Source organism: Arvicanthis niloticus, chromosome 4 (assembly GCF_011762505.2).
Source record: "Arvicanthis niloticus isolate mArvNil1 chromosome 4, mArvNil1.pat.X, whole genome shotgun sequence".
Taxonomy (NCBI): domain Eukaryota; kingdom Metazoa; phylum Chordata; class Mammalia; order Rodentia; family Muridae; genus Arvicanthis; species Arvicanthis niloticus.
In genome coordinates, this window is record NC_047661.1 from 86,217,837 (window position 1) to 86,240,224 (window position 22,388).

Here is a 22,388-nt window from a genome sequence, read left to right on the forward strand (position 1 = left end):
GGGACACACAGTGCCAACCTCAGAAAGAGCCTTGAGTCAGAAAAAAACAAGGCACAGTACTTACATTTATTTGGGGCATTGTGCTTACAGCCAGCTCCCAGGAGTAGTCTGAGAATCCTCAAAGTATCCCATAACCACTTGATGTAGCCCTTTGACTCCCGTTTCCCATAGAGGAAAGTAATACTATGTCTGTGTTACATTTGTGTCTCCATGGGACAGACTCCACTCTGAGTGGTTTATCCCCCAGCCTCATCCTGACAGCACAGGACTGAGAAAACTGAGTCACAGCTAAAACCCAGCAGGCTGGAATAAGGCTGGAATGAACCTGCTGCTGCCTTCGATGCTGTGCTTCAAGCACTGTGATGTTTGACTCACGGGTACATGAGGGAGCCCAGCCCAGAGCAGCCCAGCCTCAGGCAGAGGCACATGCTCACACTCTGTGGCTGGGCTTGGGTTGAATCAACATTTGAAGTTAAAAGGAGACAGGGGACACTGAAGACAGTTTGGGGCAGGAGCCAAGGCTCAGACTCCACCCAGGAATCCCTTGGAAGCAACTGAAGTTAATCTAGAAGATCCTTACTTCCTACAGAAACCTCCCCTGACTTCTCTGGTAAGCAACAGACTTCTGAAGTCAGTAGGGGCAGCACTCTACTCTCAAGGATGTTCTCAGATGTCTGATACACACCCGCAGAGCCCCATAGCAACAGTAGCCGCTGCCATAACGATGTTCACAGTAGACTCTCGTTCCTTCCACTTCTGAGTCCATTCACCATTGGACTTTACCAATTCATTCATAAGCTCCTTGATCCTTTGGAAGTTTACTATGTGTATGTGTTGGCTGGGCATGTTAACCTCTCTCTCTCTCTCTCTCTCTCTCTCTCTCTCTCTCTCTCTCTCTCTCTCCAGTTAACAAGGAGGCAGGGCTTAAGAGAATGCAATACTTATTTCACAAATGAGCTCCTGAGAAGAAAGGTCATGTGAATAGCGCATGGACCACACAGCTCTTCGAAACAAGACTGGAAACAGATGTTGTCTGCTTCTCTCTTTTCACCAAGCTGAGCATCGCACAGCCCAAAGCTGTGCAAATATGAGAGGCAATCTCCGAGCTGTTCCATGAACAGAGGACTGGAGTCTGGAAGCTCACACCATAGTTTCTAGTCCCTGAGTCAACAGATGGCGGGTTAACCATTAACATCAATCCCTTTCAAAAGCAATCTTCCTGTCAAGTCTGAGTCCCTCCTCAGGGTAAGAGGATATGCACTTTGGATTTTTGACTTCCGATAGCCTGAATCTGAATTCTAAACCAAGAAGGCTGGTGTCCAGTTGGCAGGCTGGCATGGCAACTTATGGACTCACACTGTCTTGAGATTGGTCTCTATTATACTGTTGACCAGTTAACTTAGCCTAGTCAGTGTATGATCCTCTCTGAGCTTCAGCATCTTTCTCAGTGAGTGAAATGGTCACATCTTTCCCTAAGCCTAACCATAGGCATTAAACAAATGAAATACCCACAGTACACCTCTACCCTGCCTGCCAGTGGCCTAGAAGAGTTGAGCCAACACAGCAAAAACAGGAGCACCAAAAAGAGGTAGTGGTCATACCAGGAAGATGATACAAACAAAAAGAATTATGGGGTCTTTCTGAGTCCCTAAATAGTGGTGAGAGGAACTGAGAACTTCTCCCTCTGGAGGGGATGCACAGAGAATTATAGATCTTTTTTTTCCTTTGGGGGATTTTAAGACTTTATTGTTGTATACTTTCTGTACAATAAGTTGAATTGCTTAAAAAGTAAGATTTGGTAAGCTTTGACATAAGTATATAGCTGCAAAACCATCAACACACTTAAGATAAATAAACATAGCCATCACCCCACCCCCAATGAAATCCCTTAGCACTCCATCTCCTATGCCCCTCCCAGGACTTCCATCCAAGCAACTATTGACCAGCTTCCTGTCTTTGAAGATTACAGTGCTTTGAATCTCCTAGAATGGTAGATAAAAATGGGGCTGCTCAATGACTCTGACACTTATGTAATTATTCAATAGACACCTATATAAACCCTTCTTTTAATGAGTATAATTACTTGCTACTCCCAGCAATGGTCACCACAACTTTTCCCTAAAGTCAAGGCCTGACTCCCATGTAAGAAACCAGACAAATGAGAAAGGAAAGGTCTGGGTGGGCTTGGGAAGTCTCACCAAGGAAAAGGAACAAGGGACACTCTGGGTTTTCTTTTGGAACCGAAACTAAGAACTGGAGACCCAGAAAAGGAACAAAGCCTTTCTGGCTTAACTTACCAGTGAAACTAGTTAGCTATCCATCCCTTAGCTCAGCCCTTCCCACCATGAGAAGGAGTTTTGCTTTCCTGTTTGACAGATCAGGAGATTAAAGCTCAAGGATTTGGGAGATTCAGGTTCTCACAGCTAACAAGTGTCTACACTGGGAACTGGACCCACACTCTTTCCTACTGTTTCCTTCCAGCCCTGAGACTCTATTCAGAGAGCGACCGACCGTTCAGGACAAGAGCTGTTGCCATAGCCTTTTCTTCTTCTTTGACTTCATTGGTTATTTTTTCCATTGTCATTCACACTTAGGTCAGATTTTAAAGGAAAGAGAGAAAGTGGGTGCCACATGAGAAAACAATAGCAGGGGCCAGAGGAAAATCCCAAGGAGAAATGAAATTCAGGCACTTGTCATAATACACACACATACAGGCACACACACTCACAGGTGCATACAGATACTCACAAACACATAAAGAACATACTCACCAGCACATACACACACAGAGACACACACACAGGTACACACACACTCACACAGACACACACACACAGGCACACACACATTCACATAGGCACACACACTCACAGGGGCAGACAGACACTCACAAACACACCAGCATATAAACACACACTCACATAGACACACACACACACACACACACAGACTTACGGGGCAGACAAATACTCACACAAACATGAGAACATACACAAACATACACACACACAGGCACACACATGTGCATAGACACACACAGATACATACACTCACAGGGGCATGCAGACACTCACAAACACATGAGAACATACACACATATGCATGCACACACACACAGGCACACACATGCACACAGACACACACACTAATATGAACACACACACATACTCACAAACCCAAGAACATAAACACATACAGGCACACGCACTCACATGGGCACACACATGCACACGGGCACACATATGCACACGGACACACATACTCACAAAAGCACATATACTCACACAGGCACACACATTCACATGGGCACACACACACACAGTGGGGAATCAGAATCCCAGGACCCCTGGAGTCACAAGAATCTGATTCAAGACCTAGAGCCACCACTTCTTCCTTGTCCAGGTCACTTCCCTCTCTCTGCCTCTGTTGCCTATCCAATGACTAGGACTGACAGGCAGGTAAGTCACAAGACCTTTAGGACTAAAGGTTGTGCTGGGTCACAGGTGCTCAGCACAACATCTGACACATGGCAAGCACAAGCCACCAATTAAGGTGATTATTAATTCTCCCACAAGGGTTTTGTTTTTTTTTTGTTTTTTTTTTTTTGTTTTTTTTTTTTGTTTTGTTTTGTTTTTTTTTTGCTATCCATACCTTTTGTTCTATAAATAAGGCAATGGAAACACACACACACTCTTTAGTGGACATAAGCATGACAAATGGGAGAAACAGACTCTCGGGGGAATCATCCATACGTAACTGAGCATTGTAGGACGTTTGTGCTGAATAGCTGAGACAGTAAGAAGCACGAAGAATAAGAAGCACAGACCAGTGGTTAGATAGAAAGAGAAACACAAACTAAGGGCTAGGAGGTCTGAGGAGAGCAGACAGAACATTGGAAACCATTGTGTATTGGGTGATTGCTAGATGCAAGCTCTTCGTGCACAGGTTGCACTGACAGGTTGCTTCTTCTGCAGCAAAGTTACTTATCCAGTGACTGACAGAGATTAAAGTTTGAATTTGGCAGGCAAAACACCCAGGCCAGACTCTGGATCCTACATTGACAACCCATCTTCATAGCTAATCTTCCAGGAGCCAAAAGCCAAATTAGTATAGTCTTACCAGTCATCAATTTCCCTCTAGGCCCACCAAAGCCTTCTCGGAGCAGTCCTTGTAGCTCTAGGAAGGGTCCCAATCTTTCACCCACCTTACAGACTCCCACTGGGGAATGGTCCTATTTCTCAGAACCTTCCCTTGCAGGGAAGCAGGCTTTCAGAGCTTCTGATACTTGCACAGAGAGAATTCTCTTAGCAAAAAGGGCCCAGGAAGAGTCTTTCACACACTAGAGCACTAGAGTTCCTCTGAACATCAGAGCTCTGTGACCCATCTCAATGAGTCCCTCTGTGGAGTATCTATATAGGCAGTTCTGACAGGGCCTGCCGAACTGTACCAGTGAAGGCTTGGAGCTCTTGCAAGTTTACAGATTGGCTTTTTTTAAGTCAATCTGGACCCCCTAAAACACTCCTATCCCCAACTAAACCAAGAACTTTCTATACAAATTATTTCAGAGGCAAAGTGTATATCCTGCTCTACCCTGCGCCCCAGGTTCAGATCGTGGGCCAGCCACTGTTGTCAAGATCTGTGAAAGGGCTTCTCTGAGGAGCCTGCTCTCCCAAGGGCAACTCTGTGTCCCTCAGCCCACTCTGTCCAGATCCCTGGGGAAAGGAAGTCAGAAAAGCTAGAAGCCAGTCCTGCAGTTCAGTTGTTCCTGAAGCTCCCCCAACCCCCACTCCGTGGGGGGCAAAGACAGCAGTGAGTTTCTGCTACACTGCAGCCAGGCCCTCACCTGCTGTATTGTCCTGGAAAGCCGAATCTGTGCTGGGTAAGAGAGGTGGGGCTCAGGGGTACCGAAGGGGACCTTCTGCAGAAGCAGAAGGCCAGGATGGGGGTACCGGGGTCTGCAGATTCTGTCTAGCAGCATCTTAATAATAGCAACACATCTCCCTCGGGCTGGATCCCGCTCGGGCCTGGGATGGTATTGATCAGTTCATCCTGCCTACTTCATTATGTTGGCAAGAATCTCTCAAGCGCTCCTCAACTTCTACCCTCCTCAGCGTCTCCCGACTCAGGCGGCACCCAGCTGAGCTCTGCGGGTTTTGGTTGGTAATCTAGGTTCTGTCAAAGAATGGGGTGTTTTCTTTGCGGTGGGGGGGTCGGGGACACGGGGACCTAACCCAGTGGCCAGCTCGGTGGCGGTGGCGAGCGCCACACCTCGCTAGCTCTGGCCCCAGCCGGCCCCTTTAATTCGAGTTTGCTGCGGGGCCAGGTGCGGCGCTGCGTGGCGCGGTGCGGCGCGGTGCGGCTGCGGGCGGCGGCCGGGCGCTCCGTACGCGCCGCCCGCGGGACTGCAGAGTCGGCTCCCGGCTGGCCGCCCGCACCCAGCCGCCACCACCGCCACCGCCCGCTGTCCGGGTTCTGCCTGCGCTGGCTGTCACCCAGGAACATGGAGGCTCTGGTACCCGTCTGCAAGGGTAAATCAGTGTCCGGCATTCTCCTGCGCATGCTGCCATCCCTGACCGGTTGCAGCGCCCATAAGGGTTGCAAGGCACCCGGGTAGTCTGGGTGGGCGAGCTGGTGCGGATCCCTGATGTCGGCCTGGAAGGTTATGGACCCGCACCAGCTGCGTGGGACTTAAGGGGGATACTTGGTCCTGCAGAAGAGTGCATGGGATGGGCTCGGGGACCCTGTGGTCTGTGCGTGACATAGGGCGGAGGGCGCAGATTGGAGCTGGCTGGTGATGGGAAGTGCAGCTGACTGCATAGCCACGTCTGGTAAATAGTGGGTGGGTAGGACCCGAGTCACTCGGGTCCTCCTGGTTGCATTTGCCTCTCAGCAACGGAGTAAAATGAGCTTCTCTGCAGTCTCTTGTTTTTTCCACTTGGCCGGGGTGGTGGGCTGCGGTGAAGCCCTCTTCCCTAAAAGGAAGCTAGATCTGGGGCAGCTGCCTGGCGAGCCTGCTCTGCACCCTCTGAGTTCGGGCTCCCGTGTTTCAGGTGGAGATGGAGCCATGGTGGTCTTTCGGCTGGACCTCGCAGGCACCAGTTAGGTTGCCCTCGGGCCCGCAGCGGGAGCCCACCGCACTGCGCAGGAAGGGGTTAAGGTGGCACACTCTAGCGGTCCGGCGGCTGCAGGCTCCGGTCAGCCGAGCGGATTGCGCGGATTCCGGCGGGAGCGCGCCCGGCGGAATCCCGGCTGGAACCCCGGGCGATGGGAGAGGACCCAGACCCCTCCCCGGCTCTGGGGCCGGCGGGATTGGGTCGGCGGGGGGCCAGCCCGGAAGCCAGCTTTCTCTAGGCTCCCCCTCTCTCTGTGAAGCCAATAGGCCTGGCAGTAAGGCAGCTTGAGCGTTTGTTCTGTGCTTCCCTGCGGAGATGTGAGGGATTTTCTCTTGAGAAGAAATCAGTGGTCGAGTGCCTGCCCAGCTCAAATGCCACCCAACCCAGAGCAAGGCCTGAGGCCCAGGGATCCCGGAGGGAGAGTAAGTTCAGCGACCCTGTCTACTGGGCATTCTACAGAGGCGATCTTGCTGCTTGTGAGGTCTCTTTAGTTGGGAAACAGTGTGTGTTGGGGAGGAAGGATTGCTTCTTTACCAGGACATTGTTAAGGTCAGAGAGGAAAACCCTCCCCCTTGGGAGATTTGTGTTCTGACACTGAGAAAGCTGGGTCGCTCCTGTTGGCAGCTGAGGACTAGGGAGAAAGTGCTTCGAGCTGGGAAAGCTTATGCTTACCCAGGAGAGGCTAGGAAGAAGCTACAAGGTGGTGGTTCTCATTCACAAGCACCATGGAAAGTAGGTATGGGGGCTTGCCGCTTGCTGTGAGGGGATCTGCCAGAGCCCTTCTAAGTCTTAGTCTCTGCTGCCTGGAAGCCTTGGTTCCACCTTGCTGCTGTATTTTCCAGGCAACGTCACACCTCCTGAGGACAGCCAGGAGGACTCTGGCTTTTGCTGAGCGGTGCATCTTACCTCCTTCCTTCCAAAGGCTTCAGACCCAAGCTCCACTCTCCTCAAGTCGTGCGCGCCCCTGGCCAAGCATCTCACTGTCCCCTCGAGCCCCATCTAGTCCTAGAGCACACCTCCAGGACCTGCCCTCCTGCACAGAATGACTCACCATTATTTCCAGCCCAAGTGAGAAGATGTGACAGGGACCGAGCTGACTATTTGTGTATCTGTGGCATCGGATCTGCTCTTCAAGGAAGAGAACCTCAGGCTCCTGTCTGGCCAGGTAAATCAATCAACCAATCAATCACTTAGTAACAGCCATAGAGAGGTATTGGGGGTGGTATCAGTGACCAAGGCCCATGCCTCAAACACCCTACCATGAATACCTCCTTTGGTGCAGGTATTGCCAAAACATTAGCATAGTGCCTGGCAGAGGGCTCCCTTCTCCACTTCTCCAGTGAAGCTTTGTCCCAGGATGTGTCTAGTACACAGGATCCTGTCTTGGCCGCCTGCCCCTAGTGTAGGCCATTCTATAGCTTTCTTGAAAGATTGTTCCCTGAACTCTACTGACCCCTAGACAAGTGACAAGGTGAAAGTAGTTTTTGTGGCAGAAGTGATGGTACAGTCATGTTTCTGACCTCTTAGGAACACCAAGTACACCTCATGTCAGGTTGCCAATGACTGGTGATCTCATGTCCTTACCTGCCTCTGTCTTTCAGCCAAGCGAGGCTGTGTCTCCAACTCACAGAGGGCTCTGGGGCTGTCCTGCAGGAGCACAGACTAATGCTTCTGTGTTTCCTGAAGCCCAGTTACCAGCACCCTGAGTTCCCTGCTGCAGGCAGCCGGAAGGCATAAAGTAAAATACACTCCTCAGCCCCAATTATGACAGTGGCTACCGGAGACCCGGTGGATGAGGCTGCTGCCCTCCCTGGGCACCCACAAGACACCTATGACCCAGAGGCAGACCACGAATGCTGTGAGAGAGTGGTGATCAACATCTCAGGCCTGCGGTTCGAGACTCAGCTAAAGACCTTAGCCCAGTTCCCAGAGACCCTCTTAGGGGACCCCAAGAAACGCATGAGGTACTTCGATCCCCTCCGAAATGAGTACTTTTTTGATCGCAACCGCCCTAGCTTTGACGCCATCTTGTACTACTACCAGTCTGGGGGCAGGCTGAGGCGGCCTGTCAATGTGCCCTTAGATATCTTCTCTGAAGAAATCCGGTTTTATGAGCTAGGAGAAGAAGCAATGGAGATGTTTCGGGAAGATGAAGGCTACATCAAGGAAGAAGAGCGTCCTCTGCCTGAAAATGAGTTTCAGAGACAGGTGTGGCTTCTCTTTGAATACCCTGAGAGTTCAGGGCCTGCCAGGATTATAGCCATTGTATCTGTAATGGTCATTCTAATCTCCATCGTCAGCTTCTGTCTGGAAACCTTGCCCATCTTCCGGGATGAGAATGAGGACATGCATGGTGGTGGGGTGACCTTCCATACCTATTCCAACAGCACCATCGGGTACCAGCAGTCCACCTCCTTCACCGACCCTTTCTTCATTGTAGAGACTCTCTGCATCATCTGGTTCTCCTTCGAGTTTCTGGTTAGATTCTTTGCCTGTCCCAGCAAAGCTGGCTTCTTTACCAACATCATGAACATCATTGACATTGTGGCTATCATCCCTTACTTTATCACCCTGGGGACAGAGTTAGCTGAGAAGCCAGAGGACGCCCAGCAAGGCCAGCAGGCCATGTCACTGGCCATTCTCCGTGTCATCCGGTTGGTAAGAGTCTTTAGGATTTTCAAGTTGTCCAGACACTCCAAAGGCCTGCAGATTCTAGGTCAGACCCTCAAAGCCAGCATGAGGGAATTGGGCCTCCTGATATTCTTCCTCTTCATTGGGGTCATCCTGTTTTCTAGTGCTGTCTATTTTGCAGAAGCTGATGAGCGAGATTCCCAGTTCCCCAGCATCCCGGATGCTTTCTGGTGGGCAGTCGTCTCCATGACAACTGTAGGCTATGGAGACATGGTTCCAACTACCATTGGGGGAAAGATAGTAGGTTCTCTGTGTGCAATTGCAGGTGTGTTAACCATTGCCTTACCAGTCCCTGTCATAGTATCTAATTTCAACTACTTCTACCACCGGGAGACAGAGGGAGAGGAGCAGGCCCAGTACTTGCAAGTGACAAGCTGTCCAAAGATCCCGTCCTCCCCTGACCTAAAGAAAAGTAGAAGTGCCTCTACCATAAGTAAGTCTGATTACATGGAAATACAGGAGGGAGTAAACAACAGTAATGAGGACTTTAGAGAGGAGAACTTAAAAACAGCCAACTGTACCTTGGCTAACACAAACTATGTGAATATTACCAAAATGTTAACTGATGTCTGATTGAAACCTGCTAATGTACTCACAGCTCAACAGGACTGGTGCAGCTGTTGCATAATAGCCTGCATTGTAGTCAGTGTTCTACAGTGTGCATCTGGTTCTGCATGGAAAGCAATAGTCGTACAAGTGACTTTTGATCTTTTGATTTTTGATTTAGAGCACAGAATATTTATCATGGCTTTCATGAAATCTTCATCACCGACCTACAGGTTTCCAAAGATGAGAGTCACCCATGAAGCCAGCATCTCAGAAAAGCACAATGCAGCTCCCTCATAGCCCCCACACGATCCACCATACCAACACCATCCTAGCTTCCTACCGAAACATGAACACACCTGGGAGGTGCATTCCCCCCACCCCACCCCTACCACCCCATTTCAGCCTATCTGCCCCTTCACAGAGGAGAGGAACACACCATCACGGCTTAGTTCTAAAGTCTGGCGACTACTCCAAAGGTCATTCCCATTTTTTGTGTTGAGAAGGGCACACAGTCCTGTGTGTTGGAACTACTTTCTGTGTCACAGGCTGGGGTTTGTGAATTGCAGTTGCCAACTAGATGCTTCGGAGGCTTATGTTTCGTAACGGAAAATGCTGCATTCTGCTTTTTCTCTGCAGTGTCAATGTGAGGGAAGCCCGGGGGTGGGGGAGGGACAGTTACTATGACCAAATATGAGTTGTCAAGTTTCACATTTGTTCCCTTAGGCCTATGGGGAGAAGCTACCTAATTCAGGGACTTCTCGGCTTCAGATACCATTTTGCAAGCTTCAGGGTCACAGAACATGTTTTGATTTCTTCTTTTACTCTGGAGTTTGCAGACATCTGCTTTCCTGGTGGTGTGGCACAGCTCCACTGACACTGCAGTGGAGTATACCAGTCATGCAATAGAGCTGCATGGGTGTTCACTGCATGAATCTCAATATTTAAAACACAGGAGATAACCTATTTTCCTAGTAGCCGATACAGTATTCCTACTTAGAGTATTAATAGCCTCGGGATGGTATTGAACTAGGGTTTTTTTTTTTTTTTTCACATCAAAAGGCAAAAGCCCTCCATCAGGGTAAAACAAATAGACTATTTGGAATGGGAACCAAAACTTCTGGCTGGCCCTCTCGGCCCACCTCTGTTCTTTTCAATGGGAGCACAGACCTGCCACAGCAGGAGAATAAACAGAAAAGTCAGAGTGTAAACACTCGCATGCCTGAACTTTGGGAGTTAATCTAGTCGTGGGCATGACTACACAACTTCCCAGGGAATTGGTCCTGTGGTCAGGCAGGTCTGTAGGTTCAATGTATATAAATATATATCAGCTATCTATCTCTCTCATGTGTTCCTCTAGCAAGCTATAGAAAAATTGCATTTGAACATTGTATATGCTTATGCAATATCTTGACACAGGGCAATTTATGCATGTGTTTGACTATGTGCACTAGAATATATATATACATACACAAGTGTGTGTATATGTACATTATATACACACACACATATATATATTCATTCTCTGGAGTTCAGATCCAGGAGCAAATCTATTGCTTGGTGGGTTGGTTGTGTAAGAAACTCAATGGGTATGGTAAACCCACTGGGCCTGGGTTTGTTGTCATTGCCTCAGACACACTCCAGTGTTCATGGATTCCTAGACATTAGAATTGTCTTTCTGCCCTCCATGTGCTGCAGCTTCAGTTTTCCATGGCTGAAGCTTGACTTACTGAGTGCACAAGGGCCCTATAGCCCTTACAGCTCCAGCTATCCTGGGCCAGGCCCACCCAGGCCTCCTCCCTACAATCCATCCCATGAATCATCTCCATTATTATCCTCTGCCCCATTTGATTCTCTATCATTTGGTTCTACATCCATCATTTTCATGAACCTGTCCATAGGCGGATCCTCTGCTTTGAAACCAAGGAGTAAAACTCCCTGGGACCAGATTCTGCTGATCTAGACTTAAAGGAAGCCTCCTATTGGTGGAAATTTCCTAATTTCAGAACCAAAGGATGGATTCCCTAAATGACCCAAAGCATCATTTTGATTACAGACTCTCTCCCTAGCATAGTGGTAATAAGAGCTGCCCTTAAAAAGGGGAAGGGGGTGAGTAAAGAATTAATCCTCACCCCAGGAACAAGTAAAGAATGGATGAGCACTGTGCAGCCTTGAAGTAGAGAATGTGTTGGTTCTAGGAAGAGTGGGGAAAGCCTTTGCCTGGGTTTCTTTGCCTTTTGACACAGTGGCTTAAATTCCCACAAACACAATGAACTATGGTCAGGCTGTTCAGTATTGATTCCAGCCTAGGTCTTGCCGTTCTCTAGATGCTACCTACAGTTGTCTTGGGGGAGGGGGCACCAGCTCAGGGTGCTAGCCCAGGGTGCTCACTAGTTCCTGGTCACCCATATCCCCAGGTGACTGCAAGACATCCCATGCCAAGCACAAAGCCTCTGTGCTTCTCTTCTTCTCCTTTGTGGGAGGTGGTGCTGAATTTCATGACATGGGATGGAAGGGACAAATTTGGGAGAGTAGAAGGTTAAAGCAAACCATACATACAGTCTAAGCCAAGGGAAGTTAGCTATTCACAAAATCCTTGGCCTGGGAACCATAAAATGCCCACACCCATGCATGCACATGCATCATAAATGATAGATTATTGTCACATACAAAATATAAAATATGCAGCACACATGCAAAAATGCACACAGGCCAAAATAATATAAGAAGCATACACATAAAAGGTAGACAAAACATGTATATGCTGCCTAAACATGCATTGTGCATACCAACATAGAATATCTGCAAGAGATGTATTTGCCCCACGTGCAAATATACAGCATGCAACTCAGATGCAAAATGTACGAATCCAACTGGGGGTGGGGGGCAATGGATATACGTGCAAATTACATAAGTGATGTTTTGTTATTGTTTTTGCACACAAGCTCAGCATATATATGTATACAGTGTACCAAATTATACTAGGTACACCAGAAACAGTACCCATGCCCACGAAGCCACACAAAATTTAGACTCTGGATCATCATTAACCATGCCTCTGCTTCGACATCTAAAAATTGATGGATGAAGGCAAGGGATCAGATTTAATTGCTTTTCCTTGGCCATATCAATATCCCTCAGTATTCTCCAAGGAGCCTCTTCTTTGACATCCAGCCTCATTCCTGAGACATAACTCCTGAGGTTTCAAGTTGGAAAGATGTGGCACCACATCAGGCACTAGAATCTCTGGCCTTTCAACCTTTCACCTTCTTGCAAGTAGCCCTCAGGGTGAACCGTGTGGGAACTACAAAAGCTGGCAACCTCATATGGGCTTCCTTGCTGTCTCCCCTTTTCTTTTTTCAGAGAAAATCTACACTGAGGACCCAAACTCCCCTACAAGTGTCTGAGATCTCCACATTTATCCCTATTGTCTTGAAGCAGTGATGGCCCAAGAAACTATAGGATTCTGGACCCTGAACCAGGTTGAAATAACCCAAATTTCTTTGAGCCAAAAGATCTTATTAACCCTCCTTCCAAAACACTCCTTTGTCTGGAGCCAGGTCAGAAAAGTGATTTCTCTCTATAGACTTAGCTCTTCAAATAAGCCACCTCTTCTTGCTTGTGGCATTTCACTCACTTGTAGGCATGAGTCCAATGAAGTCAACTCTTGATTCACTCAATCTAGACTTGCTCTCCCCTTATTTCCCAACCTGGGTTCCCAGGGGACTCCGGCTTCCCATTCAATTGTTGTGCCTTGACAAAATTGCAAACCAATTTAACTGAAGTAAAATGTAATGAGGGACATTAATCTATGGCTAGAGGAGCAGTTAACAATTTTTAGAGGGCCTGGTTTTGTCTTTTATTCTAACACTAAATTTAAATACCTGATAAGATTACCCACCATCACAAAGCCCAGGGACTTCTTCCTGCTAATAGGACCAGCTGGGGCCTGTTCATTTTGGCAAAGGCTTTACCCAGAATGGAAGTTAAAAGATGCGTCCAGCTTTGGATCAAGTTTTGTGGGCTCTATTCCGAAAGCCCTGAGTATCTTAACCCTCCCTTCAGGCCCCTACAGAGGAGGCAACAAGAGCAGAGAGTAGACATGTGGTCCAAAACTTGTACACTTAACACACTGAGACTTGTGTTTCCAAAGCCACTCTAGCTTAGTGAGATGCCTCTGTGGCCTCAGACATTTTTAAAAGTTGTTTCTGGGAGGTTGGAAAGGAAAGAGTCCAGAAAAGGTAGACAAGTTGTCAGGACAAGAAGGCAACAGAGCTGTTGAATTTCTGAGTAAATTTATCAGTTTCTAAGTTTTCATTGATTGATTAAATGTAATTCAGGAACCCAAATTCAATTTAGTTATGGCTCTGTGCCTTTCTAGAACTTCAGTGGTATATTAGAGTCAAGTCTTGAGAGAGAAGTCAGCGCTTCTGAAGATCCTCAGGCAGGGAATTCAGTGCTAATCATAGTCATGGAAAAGAGTTCTAAATGCATCTTCCCCAGAGAAAAACTATTGGAAGTACAAACTATGTAAAGACCATGAGGAGAGCACAATCCTGTGACTTGTTAACCTAGGATAGAGGATGACCCCAGAGCTCTTCCTCTTCCAGTCTGCATGTAGGGAACAGGACAGCTAAGGTCTGAGAGGGTTCTGATGTGTAGAGTACTCCTGGTTACACAATAGAGGTTCCTTTTGATTAAGTGTTCATTTTCCAGGTTCGAACTCACAACCTTAACTCATTATCATCATTAGTTACCCGAGTCAACCAGCATGAGGTGTATATGCTGGGAGCTGTCTTGGTAGTTATAGTGACCATCATCTATACCCTCAGACTTGGCCCTTATTGAGACCAACACACACACACACACACACACACACACACACAGAGAGAGAGAGAGAGCAGAAAGCAGGAAAGGAGAGGTAAGGGATCCCTTACACACTCCTCAACTAACCTAGTCTTCTTTTTCCTTCTTTCTGCTCCCCTTCTTCCTAAAACTCAGCTCCATCTCTCATAGTTTGTGTCTAACATTTTTAAAGAGGAAATGTGCAATAAAAGCAATAGTGACTGTTTTCTTTAGCAATAGCTCTTTCAAAATCTTGCTCTCAGGACTGAAAAGTGATAGATGATATATACATCATCAGATGATGCCCTGACCTCTGGACATCTGTTCACGGTTTCTGTAGTTCTTCTTCCCACATGGTCATATGAATGATTCCTGTCTGCTGAGGTCTGACCTTCTTCTGGAATGAAAATATACAGAGAGGTGCCATGTGCGCTCAAGAAAGGCCCACAAGAAGGCTTTCTTTTGTCATTCTGTCTCTTTTTGTGTGTGCACCTCTGTGTGTCTCTCTGTTCTTCTCTCCCACTGCCTCACCTTTCTACCAGTTCTTCAACAGTACCCTAGAAACTTTTATGCACTGAAACTTCACATTTGAGTGACCTCATGCCAGCCTGTCTTGTTGACTTTGCGTTTGTCGGGTGTAATGGAAGCCTATAGGAGAGTGCTTACCAATAGATAAGAATAAAGCATCCTGAGCCATTACAGAAGATCTTTTCCATGCACTAAAAACCATTACTTGATTCTTTCGAAGCCCTCTCCAGGGAAATGAATATGAGGGAATGTAGCCCTGAGGTGTACAGCTGGGATGAGTTACTTGGGCAGAATGGGGAATCGCCTACTAACTCCCCTCTACAACAGGCTGACTTGATCAACCATATAGACTCCATCAGAGCTTCAGAGCAAAGCGAGTCTTCGGCTTTGGGTAAAGGTGGACAGGCACAGAGGTGTGGGTGGTCAAGGGATATCACTAGTGAAATAAGCCCCACCTCCTACTACAGGATACACCTGTGCAAATATTGTCTATATTACCCAGGGTTTTGGAAAGGACCCCTTTCTTGAAACATCTTTTAAGTGAGCTATTAACATTCAGACTGGAATCAGGGACAGCTGGCAACCCCAGAAGCCCATTCCACTCCTTCTCAGTCTGCTTTGCTCCATATACCCTTGCATAACCTAATGTTGGGAAATCTCAAGGAGGCGAGTATCCTGGATGCCTTGCAATCCTGGTTATTTGAGGTGAGATGGGTTCAGCCTTTGTGATTGGAAAGTGGTATTTCCTCTTGCCTTAGTTAAGTAAAACATTAAGAGATGACAGAAGACCTTGCATGGCTCAGAGTCAGCCTTCTAAATCTCAGTGCTTGGTGCATGGAAACAGAGGTGAAGCAGACCAAAAAGACAGGATGGATGATACTGGCTGTGAAGTAGATCTGGAGTGAGCTGAAGGGCACAGCACGGCGTATCAGATGCTGCTCCTCCTGTCACGTGCCACTTCCTACTAGATGTAGAGAAAGACAGTATAATTCTGGTCAATCAAGGTTTTAGTCCATTGGTCCTGAGTTATTAGCGGTTTTCCATATATACATATACCTGTGTATATATGTATAGTATGTATATATGTATGCCATTGTGTCAAAAGTCACACAAATATGCGTTGACCAATCTCCTCGGTTTCACTAATGTGGACTACATTTGACATTCTAAGGAATAAGCTGCATTTACTTGAATTTTAACATGACCTTCTTTGCATTCTTTTCACCTCCCCAGTTCTGCTCTCTTTCTGTTTAAGAACTTGTCTAGAAGGCATTTATTCAAACAAAAGAACAGGCTCAGGGTCGACTCTTTCCCTTCCCTGCCAGGTGGCTGCCTGCCTCAAGGATCAAAGGGACTCGAGATCCCAGGGCCAGGTGCTTTCTTAGCCTTTATTCTGTCTGCGTTGGTTGGCTGTAACCTAATCTCTAAAGACCAGAAGAGTTATGCCCACTCTGTAGCTCTAGGAGAGTGGAACACTCAGAGACTTGGCTCAGCACTGGTCTATTTAGCTTTCTCTTAGTCAGTGTTAGAGTCCTAGGGTTGACTTTCATAAGTTCTGAAACATCTTCCATAAAGAACAGGGGGAAAAAAATGGACTTTGTGGCCATTGGTGGAACTAAATCACATGTAGCTAAGTGCGATCAAATGAGAGAATAGAGGGCAGGGCCTAGAGCAACTAAAACCCACTTGTGTCTTTGGGGATGAGCTGTGCACCGCTGGGCGGGATCCTAAACATGCCGTCCTTTCTTGCCTAGCAGTGTTAGACTCATGAGGAAACACTTTCCTAGGCCTCATCTCCTGCATTAGATTGTGTGCACTCTGCTTAGAAGTGGGTGGGAGGGATTCCTCACTAGTCTCTGAAGCATTTGAGGTGATACAGGGGTGGCTGTCATTTCCCCCACATTCCCAGAAGCTCAACAGTCTGGTCAAGTGAGCCATCATCCAGTAGTAGAAGCCTTTAACCTTGACTTAGCGTGACCAGCCGCTAAGTGCTGCAGTTGAAGCAGCCTGTCTGTTTGGCCACTTCTTGTCCTGCATGAACCTCAGCATGGAAACTAATCTAACTTCCCGTGCTCCTCTTCACTCCTAAAATAGTCAGATATGTTCCAGCTGAGTGTGCCGCTAAGAAACCCTTGCATCATTCTCCTGACGGATGCATAGGGCAGGTGTGATTACATAATAATGTGGACAGCTGCCGTAGCAGCTACATAATTAAGGGGAGTAGAGAAGTGGCTGGGTGATAGGACCTTAGGTAGCTACCCAGAGGACTACATGCTGTGTGTCTGGGTTCTTGGGAGAGGCCTCCAAGCCCTGCTTCTCCTTGAAAATGACTCCCTAGACACGGCTGCCTTGTTTGTCTGACTGCATAAACACTCGGGGCTGCAGAGAAAGCAAAGGAGGAGCTAAGGGAAGATACTATTCAGGGGCATGCTTTTGCTAGCAGACAACTACCGTATTAGCTGTTAATGTGACTGACTTCTGGACTTACAAAGTGTAGGGCAGAGACTTTGACCTGTCAGGTGAGACTAAAAGGAGCATACAAGTTCAAGGCTAAGAACTGGACTCGAAAAACAAGAGGAGAGGCCTGGATGGCTTTGGCAAGGGTGAGCCTCAGCTCCTGAGAGTTTGAACATGCTCTGTGCTTGCCCCAGTTCTGCCTTCACGTGGGAGCCAGCGACCCAATTTCCTTTTGTTGTCGTGCTTGGATGGTTTCTTCATTTGAAGGGCTCCAGGAAGCTGGAAAGGCCCATGATTGAGCTCCAGCCTGCTGAGCAAACAATGCCCCAGCCAAATTGGCCTCTTCCTGGGTTTCTGCATCCATGCACCCCTCTCTCCACTGAGGGTAATCTTGGAACAGCCAGGATGAATGGTGCCAGCAAGCAAGGAGGATTCTCTTGTTTCCATTACAGACAGAGCTGTAAAGCCCATAAGTGAGGGCTGTTGTGTGCTTATGTGCTTATTATATAGGCTGGAGAACATATCTATATATAATATATTATATATATTATATACGTGTGTATAAATATATGTGTATGCATGTATATTTATATACACAATGTGGAAATGGCCGCTCACTTAGGCTCATGCAGCACAGACTAATTAGGGTTTCCACTGGCTTCTTTGCTCTTCATGCGTGACTCTGCAGCTGCCTTCCCATGTCCTGTCTCTAAAAAATCACTGAGAACTCAAAGAGGAGAGGAAGATAAATAAGCCTCTTTGAGATCAATAGGAAAAAAGGAACTCCAAGGCAGATAGCAAAGCTTCCTAAGGATGATGCTGAAAGGGAACTTGGGTCTCCATGGTGATAAGAGACAGGGAACCAATGAGAGCTGAAGGCGGAGCAGGACTTGTGTGGAGGACTCATGGGAGTTGGGAGTCATTTAACTATTTGTTTGCTTCATGAAAATTTAGACACCAGCTGTAACTGCATTGCACAGGGTGTATAGATATTATCATTCTTGCTGACATATTCTGGAAGCTTTCAGCCCCACCAACACTGCCCCACCCAGGACTTCTGCAGCTGAGAGTTCCTGTGTCAGTAGGGTCTGATATATGTACATAGATTATATATACATGTGTACATATGTGCCTCAATGAACATTGCCTGTTCACCTTATCATGGGTGTACATAGACTTCATAGAGCTCCACAGTCTTTTGTAAATATTGACACAAGTAAATAAGTATATAAATATATATTACTGAGGATTTATTTTAACATCATTCTGTGTGAAATGACAAAAATAAAATTTTTGACAGACACCTGTGCTTTCTATCCTCTTCTTTGTTGGATTGTTGTCTTTACAAAATAAAGATGTGCTTGCCTCACTCTCCACTCTCTGAAGCCACGAAAGCTCATCAGACTAGCACTGCCCATTTACAATGCCCTGGGGACGATCTTGGCTGTGTGCCTGTCTGCCAGTGCCTGTGAGCTCTGTGTAGACACCGTGGGACATGGGAATAGCAGAAATGGGCTCGGGCTCTTCTCCGTTACATCAGCGTCTTCAGTATAGCTGGAGAATGTATGGGAAAGGGGAATCTAGCACAAAATCCACAGCCAGCCTTGGGTTAATTTAACTCCTACTTCATCCACCTTTGCTAGCCCTATTGCCTTCATACCCAAAGTCACTTCTCATTGCTGCAGATGCTGTGGAGTCTGGACCAGCTAGACTTCGGCTCTCAAATGATACTGCCTACCTTGACCTCTCAAGAAATAGCCATGGCAACATAACTCAGATGATAGAGCTAACACTCACATGACTCTGAGTTAAGTCCCTAACACTGCACAAACCAAACATGGTAGTACATGCCTACAGTCTCAGCATTCTGAAGGTGGAGGCAAGAGGATCAGAAATGCAAGGCTATATTTAGCCACATATCTTATTTGAGGATAGCCTCAAATGATACCCTGTCCCCAAAATAAAATTAAATTACAAGAAACAGGAGGAGCCTGGTTCTTGGAGAGATGATAGCCTCAAATGATACCCTGTCCCCAAAATAAAATTAAATTACAAGAAACAGGAGGAGCACCTCTTGGAGAGATGAGGCACATGTGTCTTCTTGCTCTCAGGGTTAAGTGCATCCAGAACTGGATCTCCCAGCTTTCAGGTAACTCAAAAACTGCCATGATATAGTGTATGACCACAACAAAGCCCTTGCCTTTATCTACCAGCAAATACAATCTGCTCACCCAACACCCATCTCTTATCTTGCCCAAGCATCCCATTCCAGACTCCCAGTTTCTCCTCTTAACAGTCTACCTTGTTCTGTCGATAGGAAACTGACCAAGCCTTTCCATTATTCTACCCGACCCTCCCTCGAATCTTAATCTTACCTTTAGAAGATGTGTTTCTGGGCAGCAGGCACTGAGGTGACACGGAAGAAGATAAAAATATGTGAAGTAATTTGCTGCTGGCCTTTCCACGGTGAGTATTTCTTGTGGCATGAGAGACTTGCAAGATCTCTAGACTACTGGAGAGCAAACCACTCTGACTAACAGGATGAGGCTGCTCAAAGTGAGAAATGGAGTCAGGCTCCCAGGCTAGCCCCCTTGTTAATCTACCCTACCAGACATGAAATTCCTGATTACAAGGGGCTGAAGAATAACACCTGTGTAGACTTTTGTCTGACCCTGACTGCTTGGATCTTGTTAGGGGAAACATATGGGGAGGGAAGAAAATGAAAGATTTTATGGGTGGGAACTGAAACAGCAAGGTTCCCAGTAGTCTCTAGTTAGAGAGAGAATGCTCAGATATCCAGTGTAGACTTCCCAAGCCAATTCAGCATGCTGGACCTTCTCTGCCTGGCCTAGAGTTCCTGCCCTGTTCTTTCTCCATCACAAAGGCCAAAGCCCTGGACTAGTAACTCTCAGTTCAGGGAGGCCTGGATGGTGATGGGTTAGAATACTAACCCATCTAGTTCAGGGCCAGGTGTGAGTAGGGAGAAGCAGCACTGTATTGGTCCAACTTCAAAACAAAATGGCCCTTCTGCACTTGTGAAAGAAGAGCTCCTGCCAAAGGCTACGCCTTGAGTCTCTATTCTGTCCCTCGTAGCTGTGAGACCTTGGATCATACTCTTCTATCCTCTTTGAGCCTCAGTTTACACACATCTACAAAAGGACTCAAGAAGCCTGCCCAGTCTTGTGTAGATTAAATGAGCACCGGGTAAATTGTAAATAGTAAAAACTATGTAAATGTATCCTCTCTCAAATTTCCATGCTGAAAAGACACATATGGAGCAGGATACTGAGCACTCTGAGACAGAAGTTGAAGGATTTGGGGCTGGAGAAATGGTTCAGTGGGTAAAGTGCCTGCCAAAGTCTTGAATACTCAACTCAGGTCCCCATCATGCATGTAAAAGCTTGATGCTGAAGTCTGCATAAGTGTAATCCCAGTTCTGGGGAGACAGGGGCGGGTGGATGCCTGGAGCTCATCCCTAAGCAGTCTAACCAAACTGAGCTCCAGGTTTAGTGAGAGATACTATTCAAAAACTGAAGTAGGAAGTGATGAAGTGATGAAGAAAAACATATCAACCTGTGCCTTACACACAACGGGGGCAGTAGGGGATGCACACTTGTGCATGTGTGTGTATGTGTGTGTGTGCGTGTGTGTGTTCGTGTGCATGTGCATGTGTGTGTGTGCTGAAGGATTTACCAATTTCTCCCACTTTCAGGATTCCTAATATAACCCAAGATGTACACAGATTAACCTCAGAAGGTTTGAAACCTCTAGAATTCATATGTGACATGTCATATTTCAACCATTATTCTGTAGAAAGTATCCATAGCTGTCCCTAGGACCCAAAAATTAAAACTACTGCTTCAACATAGACTTAGATGACTCCATCATGTTTCTAATGTCTGGGATGGAAAAAAGATTGTCCCAGAATTATTTCATTTATTTAAAAAATGCACTTAGTGATTATGACACTCTTGTTCCTTTCATCTTCCTACCAAGAGAGGAGAGAAGCTCACCGGGAAGTATGGTTGTGACTGACACAGAGCCAAGCCAGGCTTTCCCCACCACCATCCCCTAACCCCACCAAACACCTCTTTTTATTAATCTGTCCTGCAGTAGCTGTGCCAGGGTCTAAGCCCCAGAATCCAGACCTGAAGTATTCCCAGGCTGTGAAAAAAGCACATGTTTTGATGTGAAATTCATGCTATTTAAATGATATGTAAATGCCAAGTCTGCACCTCTTTGATCCACTCTCACTCTGACTTTCTCACCACCCTTATTACTCTCCTTTTGTTCCCTCAGGCTACCCCCTCCTCCTCCCTGCACTCCTCTTCAGGTCAGTGACCAGCTGCTTCCACAAATCACTGCCTTATCAGGAAAAGATCAAGGTTCTTTGGTCTTGTACCTGTTCCATCCTGAACGCTAGCCAGATCTCTGGATGCTTAATGGTTTGTAGTGGAGTTAGGAGGAAGATCTTCCATCTGTACGGCTGCCAGTACTAAAGAAAATCTGGCTCTCTCCAGGTCTGGTGCGATGGAAGATTTACACTCTCTGTTTTGCTGATCCTTTGAGGAGCCAATAGTCATGTGAGAAGGGAAACCGCTGTGACTTATGGCACCTTCTTTCCTCACCGAACCTCGGCATCTTACGTATCTCATTAATCTCTCAATACCTTCTATCTGATGTTGGTCCAGACACAACAAATATCCATCGAATGAATGGGTATCTACACCACCCAGGCACAATGGCAACCAAACTGTCCATGTTGTTGGTCCTGCAGAGACAGGCTGATAATCTAGGATCCTTCTATGCAGGTGATCTAAGTCACTGGACTTAAATGGCCTCTATTTCCTAATGCCCTGCCCCACATGTCTGAGAACATCTAGTGTCTAGAGCCAAATCCTACAGAAGCCCCATTGACAACCCCATCCCAAGGAATTAGAGCTATGAAGGATTCCCTCAAGATTCCCAGATTCTAAGTCTTGGGAAATCTTGTTGCTTAGGAGTCAGAATTGGGTTCCATTCTCTGCTCTACTGTACAGTACATAAAGGGTACAAAAACAAGGTATGCTGAGGTACTTGAGGATGGCATACCAGTAATAAGGGTATGTGGTGCCCTGAATGTGCCAAGGACTTACTTTGTGCATCATATACTCCAAAAAGTGTTTCCCAGGTGGTATGTCGTTCATTTACCTGCAAGTCTTGTAAGAA

General features: G+C 46.9%; 1 protein-coding gene across 4 annotated transcripts; it reads left to right on the top strand.

Moving 5' to 3' along the window:
• The first annotated feature begins 4,730 nt into the window (after nt 1–4,730).
• Kcna2 (potassium voltage-gated channel subfamily A member 2) lies at nt 4,731–18,483 on the top strand. 4 transcript variants are annotated; one of them, XM_076933094.1, is made up of 3 exons: nt 4,731–4,879; nt 6,956–7,278; nt 7,715–18,483. In XM_076933094.1, the coding sequence occupies exon 3, from the start codon at nt 7,878–7,880 to the stop codon at nt 9,375–9,377; it is 1,500 nt and encodes a 499-aa protein (XP_076789209.1). In that variant the 5' UTR covers nt 4,731–4,879; nt 6,956–7,278; nt 7,715–7,877; the 3' UTR covers nt 9,378–18,483. The 4 variants fall into 4 exon arrangements, with proteins under 4 accessions (XP_076789209.1, XP_076789210.1, XP_034356346.1 ...); XM_076933095.1 differs by lacking the exon at nt 4,731–4,879 and adding an exon at nt 5,047–5,156; XM_034500455.2 differs by lacking the exon at nt 4,731–4,879 and adding an exon at nt 5,384–5,528.
• The last annotated feature ends 3,905 nt before the right edge of the window (nt 18,484–22,388 follow it).

What these genes read in the sequence shown, in the direction of transcription:
- Kcna2 (XM_076933094.1), top strand. Translation starts at nt 7,878, where the DNA reads ATGACAGTGGCTACCGGAGACCCGGTGGATGAGGCTGCTGCCCTCCCT.